Source organism: Neolamprologus multifasciatus, chromosome 7 (genome assembly GCF_963576455.1).
Source record: "Neolamprologus multifasciatus chromosome 7, fNeoMul1.2, whole genome shotgun sequence".
NCBI lineage: Eukaryota > Metazoa > Chordata > Actinopteri > Cichliformes > Cichlidae > Neolamprologus > Neolamprologus multifasciatus.
The window spans coordinates 24,731,835-24,751,786 of NC_140445.1; the positions used below are offsets into that span (position 1 = coordinate 24,731,835).

The 19,952-nt window shown below is 41.1% G+C and overlaps 1 protein-coding gene across 1 annotated transcript in view; it reads right to left on the bottom strand.

Moving 5' to 3' along the window:
* lrrc75bb (leucine rich repeat containing 75Bb) overlaps window positions 1-13,817 on the bottom strand; it is a 58,718-nt gene extending 44,901 nt beyond the window's left edge. The window contains exons 1-2 of the mRNA XM_085168308.1: window positions 13,298-13,817; window positions 95-223 (exon numbers count right to left, since the gene is read on the bottom strand). Coding sequence (XP_085024434.1) covers window positions 95-223; window positions 13,298-13,585 — 417 coding nt within the window. The 5' untranslated portion in view covers window positions 13,586-13,817. The remainder of the gene's footprint in view (window positions 1-94; window positions 224-13,297) is intronic.
* Window positions 13,818-19,952: the final 6,135 nt, after the last annotated feature.

The window sequence follows — 19,952 nt, forward strand, 5'->3', positions numbered from 1 at the left end:
TGAAATGTACTGCTTGTCCTTTTTACTGGTGTCAAGTCTGTAAACAAACAGCTGCTTTGAATGTTCACTATGAATAAAACTGTTTTATTCATACCCTTTTTGGACACTGCAGGTCCCGGGCAAGGCTGAGCAGCAATTCATGGGAAATGGGGTCCACCAGGTTTAGAAATGCTGCATTTTTGTACAAAATGTCATTGAGTGATGTTCCCTGAAGTCCCAAATCCTAAAGGAGAGAAAAGAAAAAGGATGTGAGTGATTCAATTTATTCTTTCTAACCCATGGATTAGAATTTCAAAAACAGAATTTGATTCAACTGACCCACACTTTAAATATTAAACTGAGATTTCATAGCTAGTTAACTGAAAATAGACTTTCAGTATTGTCCGCTATGCTCATTATTCCCTTTCATCACGGCTCCTTAACACAAGGTCAGCTGATGAGTGTTTCCCATCATAGCTGTGTTTCTCCACCCAATGTAGCTGATTAGGGTGTGCTGGGCAGTATATAGAATATACAGTTGTAGTCAACATCCACTCATCATTGCCAAATGTCTTTGTAATTGTGGGCATTTAATGAGCTCTCTGAACTGTTCTTTTTCCACTGTAATATAATTATACAGCATACATCTTTGATGACTTTAAAAAACAAGAGAAAAAAAGAAGATAAAAAGAAGAAAAACAAGACCTAATATTTTCAAGTTGGTGATCATGATCGACTACAATTTGTAGTTTCTCTTTGCGTTCAAAAAATTTGTTTGACATGATTCAATTGATTTACCAATACTGGGTTGGAATAAGAACAATTATAAAAGAGGAGTAAAACTGAGGCTTTCAAACCAAAGAACTATACCAGCTGTTGGAGGTTGGTACGCCAGTCACACTGATAAGCTGTACAAAGTGGGTGGAATAATGAAGAAAGCGTGATACCTCTAAATTCTTCAACTTCACCTCAAAACAACAGGTACGTTGTTGAATCTTGGACACAATAACCCCAAACACATCCAAACTGGTTTTGTAATGGATAAAGTGGGCTATAATTAACCTACTGGAATGGCCTTAGCAAAGCGCCAACCTCAAACCTATTTAAAATTTGTGGACTAAACTATAATGAACAATTTTTCCTTTCAAATGTCTGTATTTGGTTTTACTTACTTGGGAATCAAAACACTGCCAAACCTAAAGGACCTGTGGAAACCTAATTTTCTTCCAGTTTATTCCTCAATAAAAAGAAAAGACATTGACCTTGGCATGACGTACCACTTTATCTGATAGGCCACATTAGTTTCATTAAAATGAATATCCTCCCTCATATTTTATAAATTTTGTAGATGCTTCCTCTGTACTTGCCCAGAAGAATATTCAGGATATACAAAAGTCCTTCTCTAAATGGCAAAAAACCTAGACAGAGGCTTATACCTTTACAGTTAGATACAGACATGGGTGGCCTTTCCATGCCTAAATTATTGTTCTACAACCAGACTTGCCATGCTCACATCTTTGGTCTTGGCTAATGCAAATCTTAAATTGGAATCATGTATTGCTTCTTGGAGTTCTCCATGCTTCCTATGGAGTCTGGTCATGTTATGTCAGTAATATAAGCCCAGTGGTAAAGCACCATCTTATTTTATATAACAGTATTAAAGACTGGCACTATATTACTAAATACCTTGGAAGGAATAATATGAAATCCTTGCTGTCCCTTATTGTCCAAAATGCTGACTTTCCTGCTGGCACTGGCTCATCTGCTTTCTCCTTATTGTGGGACGGGGGATTCGTGCACTTGGAGACCTGTTTGGAGATAATGTGTCCAAAGGAACAATTCTTTGGATATTTGAAAGTTAGGCACTTTTTATCTTCTAATCTAGCCTCTACTTCTATTAACCTACCTACAGGGTTCAGTTACCTACCTATAGCATCATAGAGCGATTTGTCTTAGAGCCTTAATCTGGGAAGTCTTTTATTTCACTATTCTACTCCGTTCTCTGTTCCTCGGATGAATATGAGCTGCCTAATATTGCTCATAAGTGGGAAAAGGATTTAGGCACAGAATATATAGAGGATGACTGGCAGGGAGCATTATAAAATCTGCCCTCATATGCAATAGACAGAGCGACTCAGTATAAGATTCTTCACAGATTGCATATCACCCCTGTTGTTTTGTACAAGATCAACCTCTCTCCCTCCTCTGTTCTCTTCTGATTGGGGAACATATTTTCATTGCTTCTGGGAGTGTAAATTGATTTCCAGCTTGTGGTCATTTATATCTAAGGAACATAGTAGAATATTTAAAATGAAATTTTAAAACGATCTTGGTGTTTTCCTCTTAGGCCTATCCTCTAGAGAGTTGCATCTAGCAGTAGCTAGTGGTCGTAGCTCAAGAGTTGGGAGTTCGCCTTGTAATCGGAAGGTTGCCGGTTCGAGCCCTGGTTTGGACAGTCTCAGTCGTTGTGTCCTTGGGCAAGACACTTCACCCGTTGCTTACTGGTGGTGGCCCTCTGACCACCGGGTCAGAGGGCCCGGTGGCGCCAGTGTCCGGCAGCCTTGCCTCTGTCAGTGTGCCCCAGGGTGGCTGTGGCTACAATGTAGGTTGCCATCACCCGTGTGTGAATGACTGGATGTGTTTCAGCGCTTTGGGGTCCTTAGGGACTAGTAAAGCGCTATACAAATACAGGCCATTTACACTACAGACTTCTGGAGAAGCTTCTTTTAATTGCCAAAAAGTGTATTTTACACAACTGGATCAAAGCTTCTTTGCCAAGTGTTACCATTTGGTACCAGGAAATCTAATACTCTTCCACATGAAAGACTACATGTGACTATAAACAGAAATGACTAATTACTTTTTAGGGTCTGGTCACTCTTTCAAGACTATCTACCTTCTGTACTGAAAACCCCAAAAAGTCAAACACTTATCCAGTGTCACAAAATGTATTTCTGTCCACGGTTTCATTACTTCTTTCCCAACATCTTGTGTTAATGATGGAAGAATCTGACCACTCATGCTCCCTGAACCACTCTTGCACATTTTGAGCTCAGTGAATCTTGGACTATGACTCTGCCATCAGGGGAGAAAATATCACCTGATGGACAAACCTGGTCATTCAGTACGTTTAGGTAGTCAGCCAAACTCAGTTTTGGGCACATAATGTTGCTGAAGCTAAACCTTCGATCTAGACACTGGCAAGCAGATCGTTACTGGTTAGTGCCTCTGCTGATTGGGCTTTTGTCAATCCATCCTGCAGATGCTCATTTGGACTGATAGCTAGACAGTTTGCAGGGTAGATCAGTGCCTCATTGTCATGTTGCTCAAGCTGTTCGTGAGCAGATTTTGTGGAGTGGTGCTACGGGTGGGGAGCACCATTGTTATATTATAGCAACACAGTGGTGGAGAAAATCAAACTTCTGTTGCCTCGTATCTGCTTTGCAAATGTTAAAAAAGCTTGATCTACAGAGAAGTGCACACATGCATAAAGCATCACAATCTTTTACTAACTGAAGTTGATCTACTCAGACATATTAAGAGATTACTGGCATTTTTACAGCATGAAAAGAATAGAAAAACATGTTCCTCTGGCCCATCCTCTTATAGTTTACAGTGATGGCAGATTTGCATAAGGACACAACAAGAGATTGTGGACCTTAAAAATTTGCAAAGCTATGTAAACATACATATAACAATGTACAACTGCCCTCATTCAGGCTTTCAGTACACCCCACCGGGATCCACAGTGCAACCTTTCTTTGTTTGCAGAGACAAACCTGTCAGACTGCTAACTTTAACTGTTTCTGCCTGCACAAGTACACGCGAGAGTCTTCACTCCCCCCAGGCATCTGAGAAATGAAGATCTAGTAGTAATGCCACCACATCCGACAACATTGTGCGTGATGTAGCAATTTCTGCCAGAGTTTCATGTGGGTTTTTACTCAGTCATGTGGGTTTTTAATCAAAACACGCGCAGGTAAACTCCAGGGTTCAGTTAACATGTGAGAGGGCTATAGCTATACTTGTGCAACCTGCAAGAACACAAGTTTATTTTGCCTTGTTCTCAGGCCAGGGTTAGGGTTCATCAAACAAAGTTAAAGCTACAGACACCGAAAAAGAACTTTTGCAACATGGATAAAACTTGCAGCATGTACAGTCACAACCAAGAGGATGGTTTTTGTTGCTGGTTTGAGATGTTACCCTGAAACTGTAGTAAATGGTGTGAGGCTGTGAACTGCATCTCCTCTCAACTGTTTGATGCATCAGAAGTCACATGTATAATAACCCCCCCTCCTCAAAAATGCTGTGAAGACAACAGATCCTCTGTCACAGGTGCACCACTTCAGGGCTGAATGCAGGGATGCTAAAATGAGCAATCAGTGTGACATTTGGAGCTGGACACTTACATTAACCAGTTGAAATGGGAAAAAATGTAAGACCTTTGAGGATAATGCTTTTTGATTCAATCTAACGTTGCTTTTCTTTGATCTTCATAGTTCATAACTAGAAGACTGTGTGATGTGCAGAAGATTTTAATAAAACCATAAAACAGGTCACATCCCCAGTGGGGTGGCTGATGATATTTTTTGACCGGGCTTTATTTTCGTTTGCAGCGACAATGTAAATAGAGTATATTGAAGCTGCGTCTTGAGGTACTGACGTGTCATTAACAGCCAGTGTTTGAGATGTAATGTTTTCAGACGCGCTGAATAACCCCAGCAGCGCGCAGTGTCAGCCACCTTTTCAATGAAGACGCTGACACATGCACGTAAACACACAACAAGCCATATTAAAAAAGAAACAACAAACGGCGGAGAAGACATGAACGAAGCAGAGGAGACCAAATAATCCGAAGATTAAAGGCTTGCAGCAAAAGGAAAGGAAGTCAAAGGAAATCTGGTCTTTAAAGGCATAAAGCATCAACGTCTTTTCCTAGTTCAAGACAAATTAAAGAGTTTCCCTACTCAGATATATCAACAGACTACAGACCTTTTTTTTAAAATACGAAAAGAATATAAAATCGTGTTTCACTGGCCGATCTTCCTCTAACAGTTTACAGTGATGGCAGTTTTATGTAAGCATGCAACAAGAGGCCGTGGAGCTTAAAAATAAATACTGTCAGCTCTATATGAACTGAAAAGCTTTTCAAATTGCAGGCTGGAGGTTGAAGCTGTGTAAGACATGCTCTATATGTGCTGACAGCCATAACACTGCGGGGCACAGTGGAAGCAAAGAGGAAAACTCCCATCAGCATTTTCTCCTCCTCCAGCTTTTGTGTTGATTTATTACAGCAGAGATCTGTGGGATTCCCTGACGCTGGGCTATCCTCCAGACCAGCTCTCCTTTCAATAAACCTCATTAATTGGAGACAGAAGGTGCCATATGCGTCTAAAAGTGGAGGCATAGAGGATTTTGGAGATTATGATTATGATGCGTGTTAACCATAGTGCAGCTGCAGCATCAGATATGATTTTTTTTCTTTGTGGAGCATTCACAGCTAAATCGAAAGACATTTCAACTACGCAAAAAAAGATCTGATCCTGTGGATTAATCCGACCGATTCCTAATTATAAAAGCATGAAATGTTTTGCTGTTTCTCACTGAGACGATGCCTGTGCATACGCCTGTGTGCCTTCAGATCCCACGACAAATGTCCCCTGTGAAAGCTGCATATCTAATCTGGTGTGTGCTTTGTCACAAAAAAGTCTGAATCGAGCGATGAGCTCCGAACCGCAGAACATCATCCCACACATGCAGTTCATTAGAATCCAATTAAATATATTGCAGAGTGCAACAAATCCAGTCCCACCATTTTATGTAGGAAGAAACATGCCAGAGCTGTCAGGTGAAGGATGTTTCAACTCCGGTTATGCTAACCCTTTTTTTTCCTTCAGTTAAAGACGTAAACAACACTTTGGTAAGGGTAGGATGGAGTCTGTATGTTTGGTCAGAGGTGTCAGGACACAGTAAGATGACTATTTCTGTATTTTATGATATTTTTGTTGTTGCTTTTTGCTGTCACATTGATACATGGGAACGCTAATATGAGCCACTGCATATTGGTTTTGAAGTAGACACTTAGCTTAATTCAGGCTAGCATCCAGTGCTAGCCTGGCTTTGCAAAAAGTCAAGTATTTCTGAAACTAGCTTGTTCATTAGCCTGTGTATAGAAACCAAACTGTTTCTAGAAACAAAGTGTGGCGGGGTGTAGTCTGCGGTGCTGCTGCAGGGGAGGCAGATGCACCTGCACGGCATCCGCAATCATTACTCGCCGGCTTAAAGTCTGTGCACTCTGACTGTTGTGGTTGTTGTTGTCAGAACGTTGAGCTGCGAGCTGAAGAGCTGCAGCTGGTGTGTACATTTCAACAGCCGTGAATAAAGATGCTGAAAAGTATGCAAACGTGGACGGGTCTTCTGTGGTTCTATTACACAAACAAAAAACTTCTTGCGCCCTGTTAGTCACCTGAAACTTCAGGAAGTTCTAACTTATTTGTAAAATTTATAACACATGCTAATTAGCAAGCAAGCTTTAAAGACACTTGCTGGTATACTTTCTCTCAGACAGAGTTGAGCTACGTCCTTCCCTCGGTGGCTGTATTATGAAGCAAGTTCAACAAAGTCAGGCTTTCCCTGCATTGGCTTGGTGCTGCATTTCTAGCATCATAGCTGCACATTAGCACTCTGGAAGAAACATTAACCTCCTAAGACCTGAACTCTTTCATGACATACATTTTTAATTTCTCTTTGCTATTTGGGCTGATTGGGACCTGATGAATGTAAAAACAAAGAATTACCTTTTTTTTTTTTTTACCTGATTTTTTCTGAGAAAAATGAGATCCACATATAAGGACATTCATTTTAAATTTTGATAGACCAGTGGCAGTATAATGTCCTCCTAAGTGGATATCAAGCCCTTGTAGAGCAAAATTAAGTATTTTGGTCTAGACAACACAAAATGTGATGTTCACATATGTGGAAGCCAGGTACTAGGACAGTGGTGGGCAACTCCAGGCCTCGAAGGTTGGTGCCCTTCAGGTTTTAGATATCACCCTGGGTCAACACACCTGAATCAAATGATGAGTTCATTCATTGGAGAACTTCAAAACATGTGGAGGAGGTCATTTAGCCATTTAAATCGGCTGTGTTGGATCAAGGACACATCTAAAACCTGCAGGACACCGGCCCTCGAGGCCTGGAGTTGCCCACCCCTGTACTAGGAGGTTAAATGTTACTCACTGTGCTCAGATCTATCATACCCCCACAGTCAAATAAACAAGATGTAGAGGGAGTTCAGCACCTAACCAAGTACAAGCCTGGAAATACCACGATGGCTGAGGGCAACAAGGCACTTGCAGAGAAACTGAACCACGTCTTTGCACGCTTCACGGTGAACGGACAAGAGGCAGCCGCAGCTCAAACATCGGACAACAGCAGCCCAAGCCTCATGGTGCAGGTATATGAGGTGAGGTGCACGACTGAGGGACAGTGAACCCCAGGAAGGCCGCCGGTCCAGACGGGGTGAGTGGGAGTGTCCTAAAAGAATGTGCAGACCAGCTGGCTGGGGTCTTCACTTTGATCTTCAACACTTCACTGTCTCAGCACTGCATCCTGCCATGCCTAAAGTCAGTCACAATTGTCCCACTTGCCAAAGTGTACCAACATTAGCAGCCTCAACAACTACCGACCAGTTGCTCTAACACCTGTTATAATGAAGTGTTTCGAGAAACTGGTCCCGATGCCACATCATGTCCTTCCTGCCAATCACACTCGACACGCTCCAGGTCGCATACAGAGCTAACAGATCAAATGAAGACGCCATTGTCCAAAACAACCATCTCTCACCTGGAACAACATGGGTGTTATGCCAGGCTGCTCTTTGTTGACTGCTTTTTAATACGATACTCCTGGACAGACTAATAGTTAAACTGCTCGATATCGGATTTCCTTCTACCACCTGCTGCTGGATCAGAGACTTCCTGTCAGACCGTATACAGAGAGTTAGAGTGAGTCCCATCTTTCCTCAGCCCTCAGCCTTAACCCCGGCTCTCCACAAGTCTGTGTACTAAGTCCCTACAGTGCACTCTGTACACACAACACTGTATCAGCTCCCAGTCAACGCAGATGATACGATGGTGGAGCTCATCTCTGGGGGCGACGAGACAGCATACAGAGCTGAGGTTCAGAGGCTGTCGGATTGGTGTGTAGACAACAACTTGGACCTCAATATTACCAAGACAAAAGAACTGGTAGTCGACTTCAGAAGAGGAAGTCCCTGCTGCAGCCCATCAGCATCAACGGGAAGTGTGTAGAAAGGGTGTCCAGTTTCAGGTTCCTGGGTATGCACATAGACACAGACATCTAATGGAGCTCAAACACCTCGACTGGTTGTAAAGAAGGCCCAACAGCGTCTCCATTTTGTGAGAATCCTCAGAAAAATGGACCTGAAGAGGGAGCTGCTGATCGTCTTCTACTGTTGCTCAAGTTAAAGTGTGCTGAGATACTGCATCTCTGTATAATTCTTCAGCTGCACCACGGCACACAAAAAGGCTTCAGAGGGTCATTAATATGGCCCAAAAAACCATTGGACATCCTCTTCCCTCCTGAAGGACCCGTACAGCACTCGCTGTCTCAAGAGGGCCATGCAGCATCCTACGGGATTTCACACACCCAGGACACCGGGTGTTTAAGCTGCTGCCGTCTGGCAGGAGATTTAGGTTGCTGAGGTCACAAACAAACACACTCAAGGACGGCTTTTACAACAATCAATGCTAACAGCTGACCTGAATGGCTACCTCCCTTGACTTTTTTGGTGTGCAATAAAAATAATATACAATAAGCATTCACTTATTCTTTTATTTATTAAGTCATTCATTTTTTTGCTCATACCTTTCTTGCACTTAAAAAACACTTTAAAGTTACTGTGTTGTGTTGTATTGTGCTTGGTGCCGACGTGACACCAATTTCGTTGTACTATTGTACTAGGTATGACTGTGTAATGACAATAAAGAGTTATCTATCTCATCTATCTAATTTGGCTGACTGAAAATGATTGGCAATAAATAGCCTACACATGTAAATAATTGATTTTCTAATCAGAGCTCTGTTAGCTGCTAACTCATCAGCGTTAGGACCAGTCACACTGTAAAATCCATTCAAAGCAGCCCACCGACGTGATTCAGTGTGAAGCTTTTATTTAGACTATTAAAACATTACCTCGCATGTCCATAAGCAAGAATGCTACCATTAAGAGGGTTGCATCTTGGCTGCAATTCAGCTATACTGTTGTTACCATATTAACAAACTTAAGGCAAGTTGATTTTCTTTTATATTTTAATTCCAAGGAGTCAGGCTGTTGTAATTTTTTAAGTGGTCTTGAGGAATAGTTTTCCAAGCTTTCTCAAGGCATTTTAAACTTTAACAGTGGACACTGACTACGTTTGCACTCATTTTCAGTCCAGTCCTTTCACCTGACCAATTACAGAGTTTTTTTTCTGTTAAGCCACTGACCACCAACCTCTGACTTATTCAATCATTAAAAGGCTTTTAAGTCAACTGAATAACCGGTATTGTGTCTACGCATAACAGACAACTTAACAAAGAGCCAAATTTTCTTACCAGCAGCAAAACACACCATGTCTCCACTTCTTTACTTGTATATCCAAAAATTTCCAAAGATAACACAGTTAGCAGGCATAAAATAGCTTTTTTAGACCAACGAGGTGATTCCCAAAGAGCCAAAAACTTGACGTAGCTTGTCTTAAAAAAGGAAACTGGACAAGTGGTGAACAAAAGAAGAAGTGGCAGATCTAAAAAAGATCTGAAAGTCATCTAATTAAGAAATAGGAAAAATCCTGTAGAGATCAAACACAGGACCCGAGAGATGCATCTGACCCATCTCTCCATCTACTGCTCACTGAACCCGCATCAAAATGGTTTTAGTGGAAGGCTGGCTGTGAACAAGCCATTCTTAAAGAAGGGGATGAAAATGACAAAAACTGGACTAAAAATTGGTGGCAAGATGTTTTATGAAATGATGAATCCAAATGTTAAATTTCTGGTTTATATCATCGTCAGTTTACATTGAGGTACAACAGTGATGTGTCTACAGCCATCTGTGTAACACAGCGGAGGCTCTGTCATGGTTTGGGGCTGGATTTCAACCAGTGGTGTCAGAGATCTTCTCAAAATTGATCAATTTTGAATGTAGAAAACTAGAGTCAGATTTCGACTCTTCATGCAATACCACTGGGAAAGCATCCGGTGCATTTATCAGCAGTGATCTGAAGCACACTGCCAATGAAGAACAAACAGCAGAACATTATCAGTCATAGATTGGCCTCCCCAAGTCTGATTATTACTGAAGCAGTGTGGGATCATCTTGACAGAGAGCAAAACAAAAGTCAGCCAACATCCAAATAAGAGCTTTGAATATCCTTCAAGAAGCCTGGAGAACTATTCCTGAAGAAAACTTAAACAAATGACAAGAAAACTTGTCTAAGAGAGTTTAGGCTGCATTGAAAAATTAAAGGTGGTCATACCAAATATCAACTTTCAAGCTTGTTAGAATTGTACAAATTATGTTTTTGCTTTGTAGGCAGTATTCCATGTATTTTTTTTACATCCATTTCTAGCCCGCTGTTATTTAGGATGTTTTTCCAGTTAATAAATTAAGTGTGCTTCTGACAACTAATCTTAATCTTTAAAAAGGTCACATACAATAATGTGTAGCAGTTTAATTACTGTTTTCTCCATAGCTACATATTGGTAATTAATATCAGTATTTGCTGATTCTTTGTTTGCTAATAAATATCTAGAAGATCCCAAACTAATTAACTTAATGGCCCAGAAGGCAGATCTACCACAGAGATATCATGTGGGGGCCGATGTTATTGGTTCCTCTTTGAAACGACTTCCTCGATGTGAAAGACACTTGTTCCAGCATCCATCACTTCAAGGTGATTATCTCCAAAACCATCCGTCCCTGAGAGGAAAAGCTGCTTTAGTGCTAGAGAACAACAACAGGAGATCAACTGGCAGTTTTTTTTCCCTCCAGTCTTGAAGTATTATTAGTCAGACACTTGGCTTCAGCCCAACAACGTAGCAGTGCTCTGGCTTCACCTCACTGAGTGATGGAGAGAGTATTCGTGCTTCGTGAGCAGTTTAAATGCCGAGCTATAGAGAAAGCAGCCCCTGCACACGACCAACAAATCTACATGTTAATCTTTAAAATCCTTTAAAAAAATAAAAAGAAATGACTGACTGACTGACTGTAGGTCTGCTTTAATAAACATAGACACTTTGAAGTCTGAAAGGAATATGTATGAGTCACATCCCTCCTGCTTCATGCAAATAGTGTATGAAGCTTAACAATTCATCCTATTTTGTGCTCTGCTATTGGTTTTAGAAGAAAGGATACCCATAAATCTGACTTTAATTCAGACTTTTGAGAGCTTCCCATCAGCATTGTTTCCTGCTTTAATCTGCACACATCTGTATAATTTATTCTACGGCACCCTACAGATGGGCAGGGACTTTTCATGACAGGAGGCCCTCTTGATCAAAACTGCTTTTGTCTGAACTTCAGAACTGTTCCCTTTGATCAATACACAGCTAACAGAAGGCAGCAGGAAGCTCAGGCTTCAAGCTTGAAAAATATTTATTTTTTCTCATTTCTCTAGTTTGTATAAATCTAGAGCAAGGATTAAACCAGAGATGGCAACACACAGCAATGTGTAACAGATGAGAGAAGAAAGCCTTCCCTTACCCTAGACTTGTATATTATTTCAGAGCTATGAAGCTCAGGAAAGAAAGGTGTTTAGATCGGGGACTGATTAGAGCTTTTTTTAACAATGGTGTATTATAACCTCCAAGACTTTTGGATAAACTGCTTCTTAAGCCTTCTTAACAATGAAAACAGTGAACAGACATGCCATTCATTTACATTATATACAGTCTTTGTATACTCTATAAACTTGACTGGTAAACAGAGTCACCCCAGGTTCTTAAGTCTGCCTACTCACACTTTCAGTGTTAATATAAAAGGCTGATAAAAATATTGAGCCTGAGTTTATCATCTCCATCTTCATCATCTGAATCTTAATATTTCACCAGCATCTGAATTTTTAATCTCACATTTCTAAGCTCATTTAAACCTATTTCGTTCAACCAAAAAACAATGCATAAATCAAACACAGATCATTTAGACCCACCCATAATTTAGAGCTTTTAGTACGCACTTTAATTTTCTCTCATCTCTCACATTTTATGTGCGTCCCTCAGTCCCGCTTAGCCCATCTTCAGCTCATCCAGAATTGCAGCTGCTCACAAAAAACATGGCCACCACCCTTCTTATCCTGGCTTCTCTTTCACTGACATCCAGTGAAATTTGTGAATTCATTTCAAAGTGTTACTAATTTCATATAAAGCCTTTATAGCCTCGTATGGCCAGGCTCCAGGCTCCGGTCATCTGAGCAGAGTCTTTATACTGACCCAAGCTCTAATTTGAAATCTTTTTGACTTTATTGTAAACTCTTTTGAGGTTGTGGTACATCACTTTAGAACAGCCCCCTCAGCTTATCAGGTAAGCTGAATAAGTGGGTGTGTTTTAAATAACTACTGAGAACTAATTTCTGTGGTTTCATATGTTTCTCTAATCTTTCATCCAGTATTTTTGTGATATAACTCACTGAATGGATGCACAGAACTATGCGTTTATGAAAAAACACAATTAAAAGATTGTGTGTGCCTGTGTGCTTGCATGATAGGTTGTGTATACTTATCTTTAATGTGTTTTTTTTTTTTTGTGAAGAGCTCTGCAACAATGTGTTAAGAAATGCCGTACAACAATAACAAAATAAAATCATTATTTATAGTATAATAATGTTTGATTGGAGCCGAATTTAACCAAAGAAACAGACTTTATGGAACTATTCAGCATGCCTTCATTTGAGGAGAAGTTGCACAGGATTTTAGAAATCAGAAACGCTGATGGCCAAAGGCTATTACTAGCTGGGGTGTAATCATTATGCTGAACTTCTGCTTTTAGTGAATGTTCTGTTAGACGTGACCAGGTTTTAGCAGACATGCAAAGACTGAACTACAGAATTTTACAAATGCACTTGTGGATGGTTCAAACATTAAGCACACAGTTTCACGCAAAACCAGCTTCCTAGCGATTTAAGAAGGCCAGTTGCTTAAAAACCACCTTCCATCCTTTAGTCACAAAGTTTCAGGTACACTAGGAATAAAGTAGTCCCCCCTCCCCCAAGCTCCCACAGTAAGCGCATGCATGATTAAAATAAGCTCGGTCTCTTGCCTTTCTCAGCACTTTCAGCACTTCGGCCGCTTGCTCCATCTTCTGCTCCCGGAGAAGCCTCTGGATTTCCCGGACCCAAGCCACCCGCCTGACATATGGGCTGTGGTTGGTTTTCCGCAGCATCCCTGGAAGCTTGTCGGACTTGAGCATCAGGGAGGTAAACAAGAAGTCTCCGCTCCTGCCGCCACTCCTCTCGCTCTCTCCAGGAATATCATTCCTCTGGCGTCTCCTTTTTGACAATTTGCTATCAAAATCGAGACTTCTCTGTCTGGTCAACTTAGAGCCCATCACCCCTGGGAGGATGTGTCACTGTTGGTGCGGAGAGCGAATTTTCAGCGTGCAGCCAAAACATCACACTTAACTTGAAATGTGAGGAGATGCATAAAATAGTGCCTCAAAGTTTGAAGGCTACTAACCAACCGCACAGCATCGCCACCGTAAATGTGCGGCTGGTTTCGCCGCCGTCTTCTCTCAGTCTGCATCTGTCCATGCACTGCCTAAGCACTCTGGCATCCCTCGCTTTACTCGGGGATGGTGTTTCTTCTCAGCCAATCAGATCGGTACTCGCTGCACAGCTTGGGAGTGCAGGAAAACACTCAGCTTCTTGCATAGCTATTAGAGTTGGCTAAAGCTGAACTACAATCTGAAACTGGGTGTGAATAAAGTGAATAAAAATAAAAGCATCCAGAAAATATGTTTAGTTTGAGTTTTTGTCAGTTTGGTGAAATTTGTTATCACAACATGATGCTTTGATGCGTCTGTTTATTGAGATTTGGGGCGTCTGTATGGGTCACCTGCCTTCAGTGGTATTTACACTCACTGGCCACTTTGTTAGGTACATATTCAACTTATTAAAGTAAATATACAATCACGACCTGTTAATGTTTAAAGTAGGCATCGGAGTGGGCCAGAAATGTGACCTACATGACTTGACTGAACGTGTCATGGCTGTTGGTGTCAGTCAGACTGTCATACTGGGATTTTCCCACTCACTCATCTCTAGGGTTTACAGAGAATGGTCTGAAAAAGTGATCAGACGTTTTGTGGGTGAAAATGCCTTGCTGGTGTCAGAGGTCAGAGGAAAATTGTCACACTGCTTTGAGCTGATAGGAAAGCAACAGTAAGTCAAATAAATACTCATTGTGACGAAGGTACGCAAAAGTGCATCTCTAAATGCACACTGGATCTTGTAGCAGATGGGCTAAAACAGCAGAAGACCACACTGAGCAGCACTTCTATCAGCTAAAAACAGTAAAATAAATGTCATAATCTGCACAGGTTCACCAAAATTGGACAACAGGAGATTGGAAAAATGTTGCCTGGTCTGATGGGCATTTGATCTGACATTACAATAGTAGGAATCAGACTTTGAAAAAAAAGCATGGATCTATCTGGGCTAGTGCCAGCAGTTTAGGCTGCTGCTGGTGTAACAGTGTGGGGATTTTTTCTTGGCATTTTTTAGGCCCCTTAGAACCAACTGAGCATCGTTTAAATGCCACAGTCTGCCTGAGTATTGCTGCTGACCATGTCTCTTTATGACCACAGTGTACCCATCTTCTGATGGGTGCTTTCAGCAGGGTGATGCACCACATCACAAATCTTGGATTATCTGAGATTGGTTTCTGAAATATCTTCTGAATGTCCTCTACAGTCACACGATTTCAGTCCAATAGAGCACCTTTGGGATGTGGTGGAACAGGAGACTCACATCAAGGACGTGGAGCTGATAAATCTGCAGCAACTGTGTAATGTTGTCATGTTAACAAGTTTAACAAGCCTTGTAAGCCAAAGATGCTTGCATTTTTTCAGTCCTGTTATCAAAACTCAAAAAACATGTTTAAAACATGGACGAATTCCACTGACTTCCCAAGAAAAGTCAAGAAAGTCAAATAACTGATATTTGTGACCAAAAATCCTTATGTACACACAGAAACTGTGTTTTTTAAAAGATCCAAAGGTACATTTATCAGTTCAAGTTGACACAAACCTCAAGTTCATTGTATTTATTAAGCAACATAATTGCAGAAACAAAGCAAAGTAACAGGATTGAACATGTCCCGAGAATGTGTGCATGTCAGTGTGTGTGTTAGCGTGTGTGAAAACAAACTTATGTAACCTTTTCTAAGAGTCCCTCTCTAGTTTGGACCTCTTTTTCAATTTCCATATAGCAGGCTGTGACTGGCTTCAGTGGTGGGATGACCTCAGTTTTGTTCATGCACCTCAACATGTGTATCTGTGTATCTGTGATGACACCTGGTTGGAGGTCACCACTACTTTACCACACACCATTCGCCAACAACTTCAGGACTTTGCCACAGAATATCTGTGGCTTTGGGTGCTATCTGTTAATGATTGAGTGTGAAATGCTTTGCACTCACAGATCAGAATTTAGTGTGCACAGGCACCCGCCGTCCCTACATGTCAGTTTTGCCTGGGCAATGGTCACTGCCTGATGTATCCTCATAGTGGATGGAATTGATGGCACATCTTTGGGCATCTCCTGAACTGCTTTCTCTACTGCAACATCGTTGGCAAAAAAAAACAACCTGATTACCGTTTCTGTCTTTTGTAATGCAGCAAACAGTTCTGCAGCATTAGGAATGTCTGTCCCTTTGCTGACCAGACTGTCAGCCTTCCTCTTTAGGGCTCCTCCCACACCACCCAGTGCACCCTTTACAAGGATCGCCTCAAAGAAGTTCCATGTCCCGAATGTAGCGAATCCTTGTTTGAACAGTTCATGGGCCATCACTACAAAAATGGATTGTGGAGACCTTTGGATGTGCTCTCTGTCATGCACCGGTGACGAGTATTGTATTGTATTTAGGTGCAGTTGTGAAAGTGGAACTGGAGAACCCACCTGTGAGGCTGAGTGAGGCTAGAGGTAAAAAAATCCTTTTTCACTGACATGTAGTTTGAACAGCTGTGTTTGAATGTCAGGGAACAATGTCAGGGAACGTCAGCTCCTTAGATTACCATGACCTGGATGACTGAGAACCTACAGACATGTTCTCTTTCCTTGTATGGAAACCTAGTATAACCCTTGCCAAGCATCTAATTTAGAGGGGTTGTCCCCCCTTCATCTTGCATTTAATTCTGCCTTGACACCATCATTATGGCCTATGGCAGCAGGTAACAGCCACTTTCTCTAAACACAAGAGTAACAACAACACAGAAATTAGTTTATTAATCTAGACCTTTTTCTAAAACTGAAGTGGGTAATGAGAAAGCTTATAATTTCTGACTTACTGTAGCAGTACTGAACAGTCTTATACAGATCCTTGAAGAGAGATGCAAATGGACTTTTAGAACGAAATCAAACTCTTTGTTTACTGTGAATCTCACCTTTCATCTGCCCTTGTGTCTCCAAACTGATACAGAGCCTTTGGGATGCTGTGCTGCAGGATGTGTCGGCGCTCACAGGCGGAGGCCTACTCCAGGAGCAGCAGGTGTACGGAAAAAAAATCTATAATGATCTGCAGCTCCATCTCCTGGATTCCTCATTCTCTCTGTTCTGCTTGAGGGACACCACGGTTACCGCGTGGTTTATGAGATGTGGGCTAACATTTAAATTCAAGGAGAATCATTAGCGTGCTGCGAGAACACCTGTGGCTCACGTTGCTCACTGCTCTTTATGGTGGTGGAGTGAGGCATTCCTTTACCTTCCCAGCCACACTCATGCTTCTTAGCTGACGTGTCTCAGTGGTTCAAAATACCTGCATGCAACATAGGAACTGATTTACCAACCTGTGTTGCACCACCACCACATAGATGGTTTGGGGTCAGGCTTTGCCATGAGCTCCTTATATGCTTTCGTATGCCAGACTGTCATAAAATGCTGTGTGAGGCAAGGCAGGAAAGGACCCAGATGTAAGACTCTCAGGCAGAACTAAACTCCACAATAATTTAAAAATCCCCAAAAAAGAATGTAAAAAAAAAAAATCCCCAAACCTCCGACAAACTCAAAACTGACCATTGACACAGACATAGCTGCTTTTACAAGATAAAAATTACACACTACATGAATGAAGACTCCATATCGAGTCTTCATCCTCACAGGGCTGGGTAATAACTAATAAAATGTTATCTAAGTTACACAATCGGAAAAAATAATGAGTAACTACATTTAGATTGACAAGAGCTGCTTGATTAATCCCTGATTACGTGGTTAGATTCAGATTGATTCTGATTATGTTCCACTGTATATTGAAATTACTCCTTGAACTTTAATCATGCTAATAAAACCCAGGCAGGCCACAGGTTGAACAATGCAAACTCCATAACAGAAACTCCACAACCAGTCTGGTGGAACCTAACTAGAAAACTTGGAGTGCAATTTATATTTTAGAGTAATCTGACTCACCCACAGTTCTGCAATAACATCTTTTATTAAAGACACGATGAAACCAAACTTTAAAAAAAATCTGTCTGGCGGATGGCTGTCAGTTGGGTGGCGCCTGAGGAGAAATCTACATCTTCATTGTTCTTGTGAAAAGGAAAGAACAATATCCCATCTCTTCTATGTTTTGTTGCATTATGAAGGCACCATTTTCCTGCTGTTCTCTTTCGTCTGACATGGAGCAATGCACCTAACTCTGAATATTTAGTACAGTCTGAGGGTTACAGCTATGAAAACATCAAAGCTGTCTGTTGGTGATGTCACAGCAGGAGCAAAGTGATGGGGACAAATTAGTAAAGAAGAAGAAGACTATAATTGTTTTGTTTGGCAATTCAAAGGTCAAAGGTCTGTGTTCCTTAAATGCCTAAACTAGATTTTTGAGTGCTTTGATAGCTGGGGCTCCACAGATTCAAGATTCGTTATTTGTCACATGCGTAGTGATACAAGTACAACACACAGTCAAATGTGTCCTGAACTGCTCTTTTGACTGTGCAAGACATTATAAAAAAAGAAGTACATTTAAATTAAAATTAAATCTGGAAATTTTAAATTTAAATCTGAAAAAGTACAATGTGTGAACTTAATGTTAAAGTGCTTTGTGCCATATTAGCACAACAATGTATTGACAGAGCAATGAAAGCAGAGTAAACAAAGTGACCAGAGTAATGTAAACAGAGCATTTTAACAGGATAATTAAACAGAGTGACCAGAGTAATATAAATAGTAGTGAAGCAGTATGATCAGTGTAGCAGTGTGTGATGTAATAATAAATCAGATATGATATGAAACATGACAGTAAAAGTTCTGGATGTGACAAGAATATGATATAAGGTCCTGTTTCCGTCACTTTGGGTGATGTTATGAGGGAAGTGGGAGTGGGAGCTCCTCTTGAGTCTCTTTGTTTTTGCCCTGATAGTGTGGAAACTTCTGCCTGATTGCAGAAGTCGAAACAGTTCGTCACTGGGATGGGACGAGACCTGCAGCAGCGTTCTGTCGCACGGATCACTCTCCGAAGAGCTTTTCGGTCTTGAACACAGCTATTCTCACACCAGGATGTGATGTTCTGTGTGAGGATGCTCTCCACAGGGCCACATGGGACAAGGGATCCAGAATTTAAAACACACATAGGGAAAATACAGCTAAATGACCAGAGCCATCCTGCAAACCATCTCTATCTGGCCTCTGATATCCTTAAAAACAAACCCCAGCATTAGGATGGAATGAAACATCATTTTAGTTGAGGTGAACAACTCTACATAATAACAGAACTACCTACAGGGAGCAGGTCAGGCCTCTCACAGGTTATTGCTATCACAATCATTTGGATTTAAACACTACAAAAACCAAGGAAATGATTGTGGACTTCAAGAAGTAGAGCAGGTAGATAGTTTTAGGTTCCTTGGTGTTCACATTTAGGCTGACCTCATTTGAACCACACAAAGATCTCCTGTCAGGTGGGGAAGGCCCAACCGAGGCTTTTGCTTCCTGAGGAAACTAAAACACGCTCACCTCCCTTGCTACCTGCTGAGCAGCTTCTGTCGTTCAACAGCAGAGAGCCTTCGGACCCTCTGCTGCGTGGTGTGGTTTGCCAGCTGCACAGCTGGTGAGGGCAGGTGGTGGTCAGCGCGACACCCTGACTCCAGTGGAAAGCCAGGTGTATAATAATGGATCACACCCACCCAGACATCACTGATTCTTTGCCCTGCTCTCTAGGAAAAAGATTCAGATTAATCAAATTCAGCAGTTTAAACGAATCAGCCTCTTATCAGTAACAAGCACATTCTGTTTGATTCTATTCTATAATAGGTTGGAGCTGCTACATCACTCATTTCCACCTGTGTGTGTTTTCTGTGATGAGCTACACTGAAAGCTTACACAGAATTTAACCCAGTGAAGCCCGAACCATTAAATAATTACCATAAAATTCAATTCAAAAAACAAAAAACTGGAGTGCTTATTTAAGAAATCCACACAAATATACTAAATAAACATCCAAAATATAAATACATATATAAAAAATATATCAATTTGCACATATGAGTTTGTCATTTTATCATAAATTAAAAATCCTATCTTTTTAGCTACATCTGGCAATCATGCAGTTTATTGCTCACATAAAAACTGCAAAAACCCATGTATGTGGGTAGATTTTCTAACAAAAAAATCCTTGGTTTTTAAACAAGGACGTATTTGAATGTAAAATCCATAGTTTAGCATAATTCAACACCAGGTGCACCATATTTTAATTCAGTTATTAGA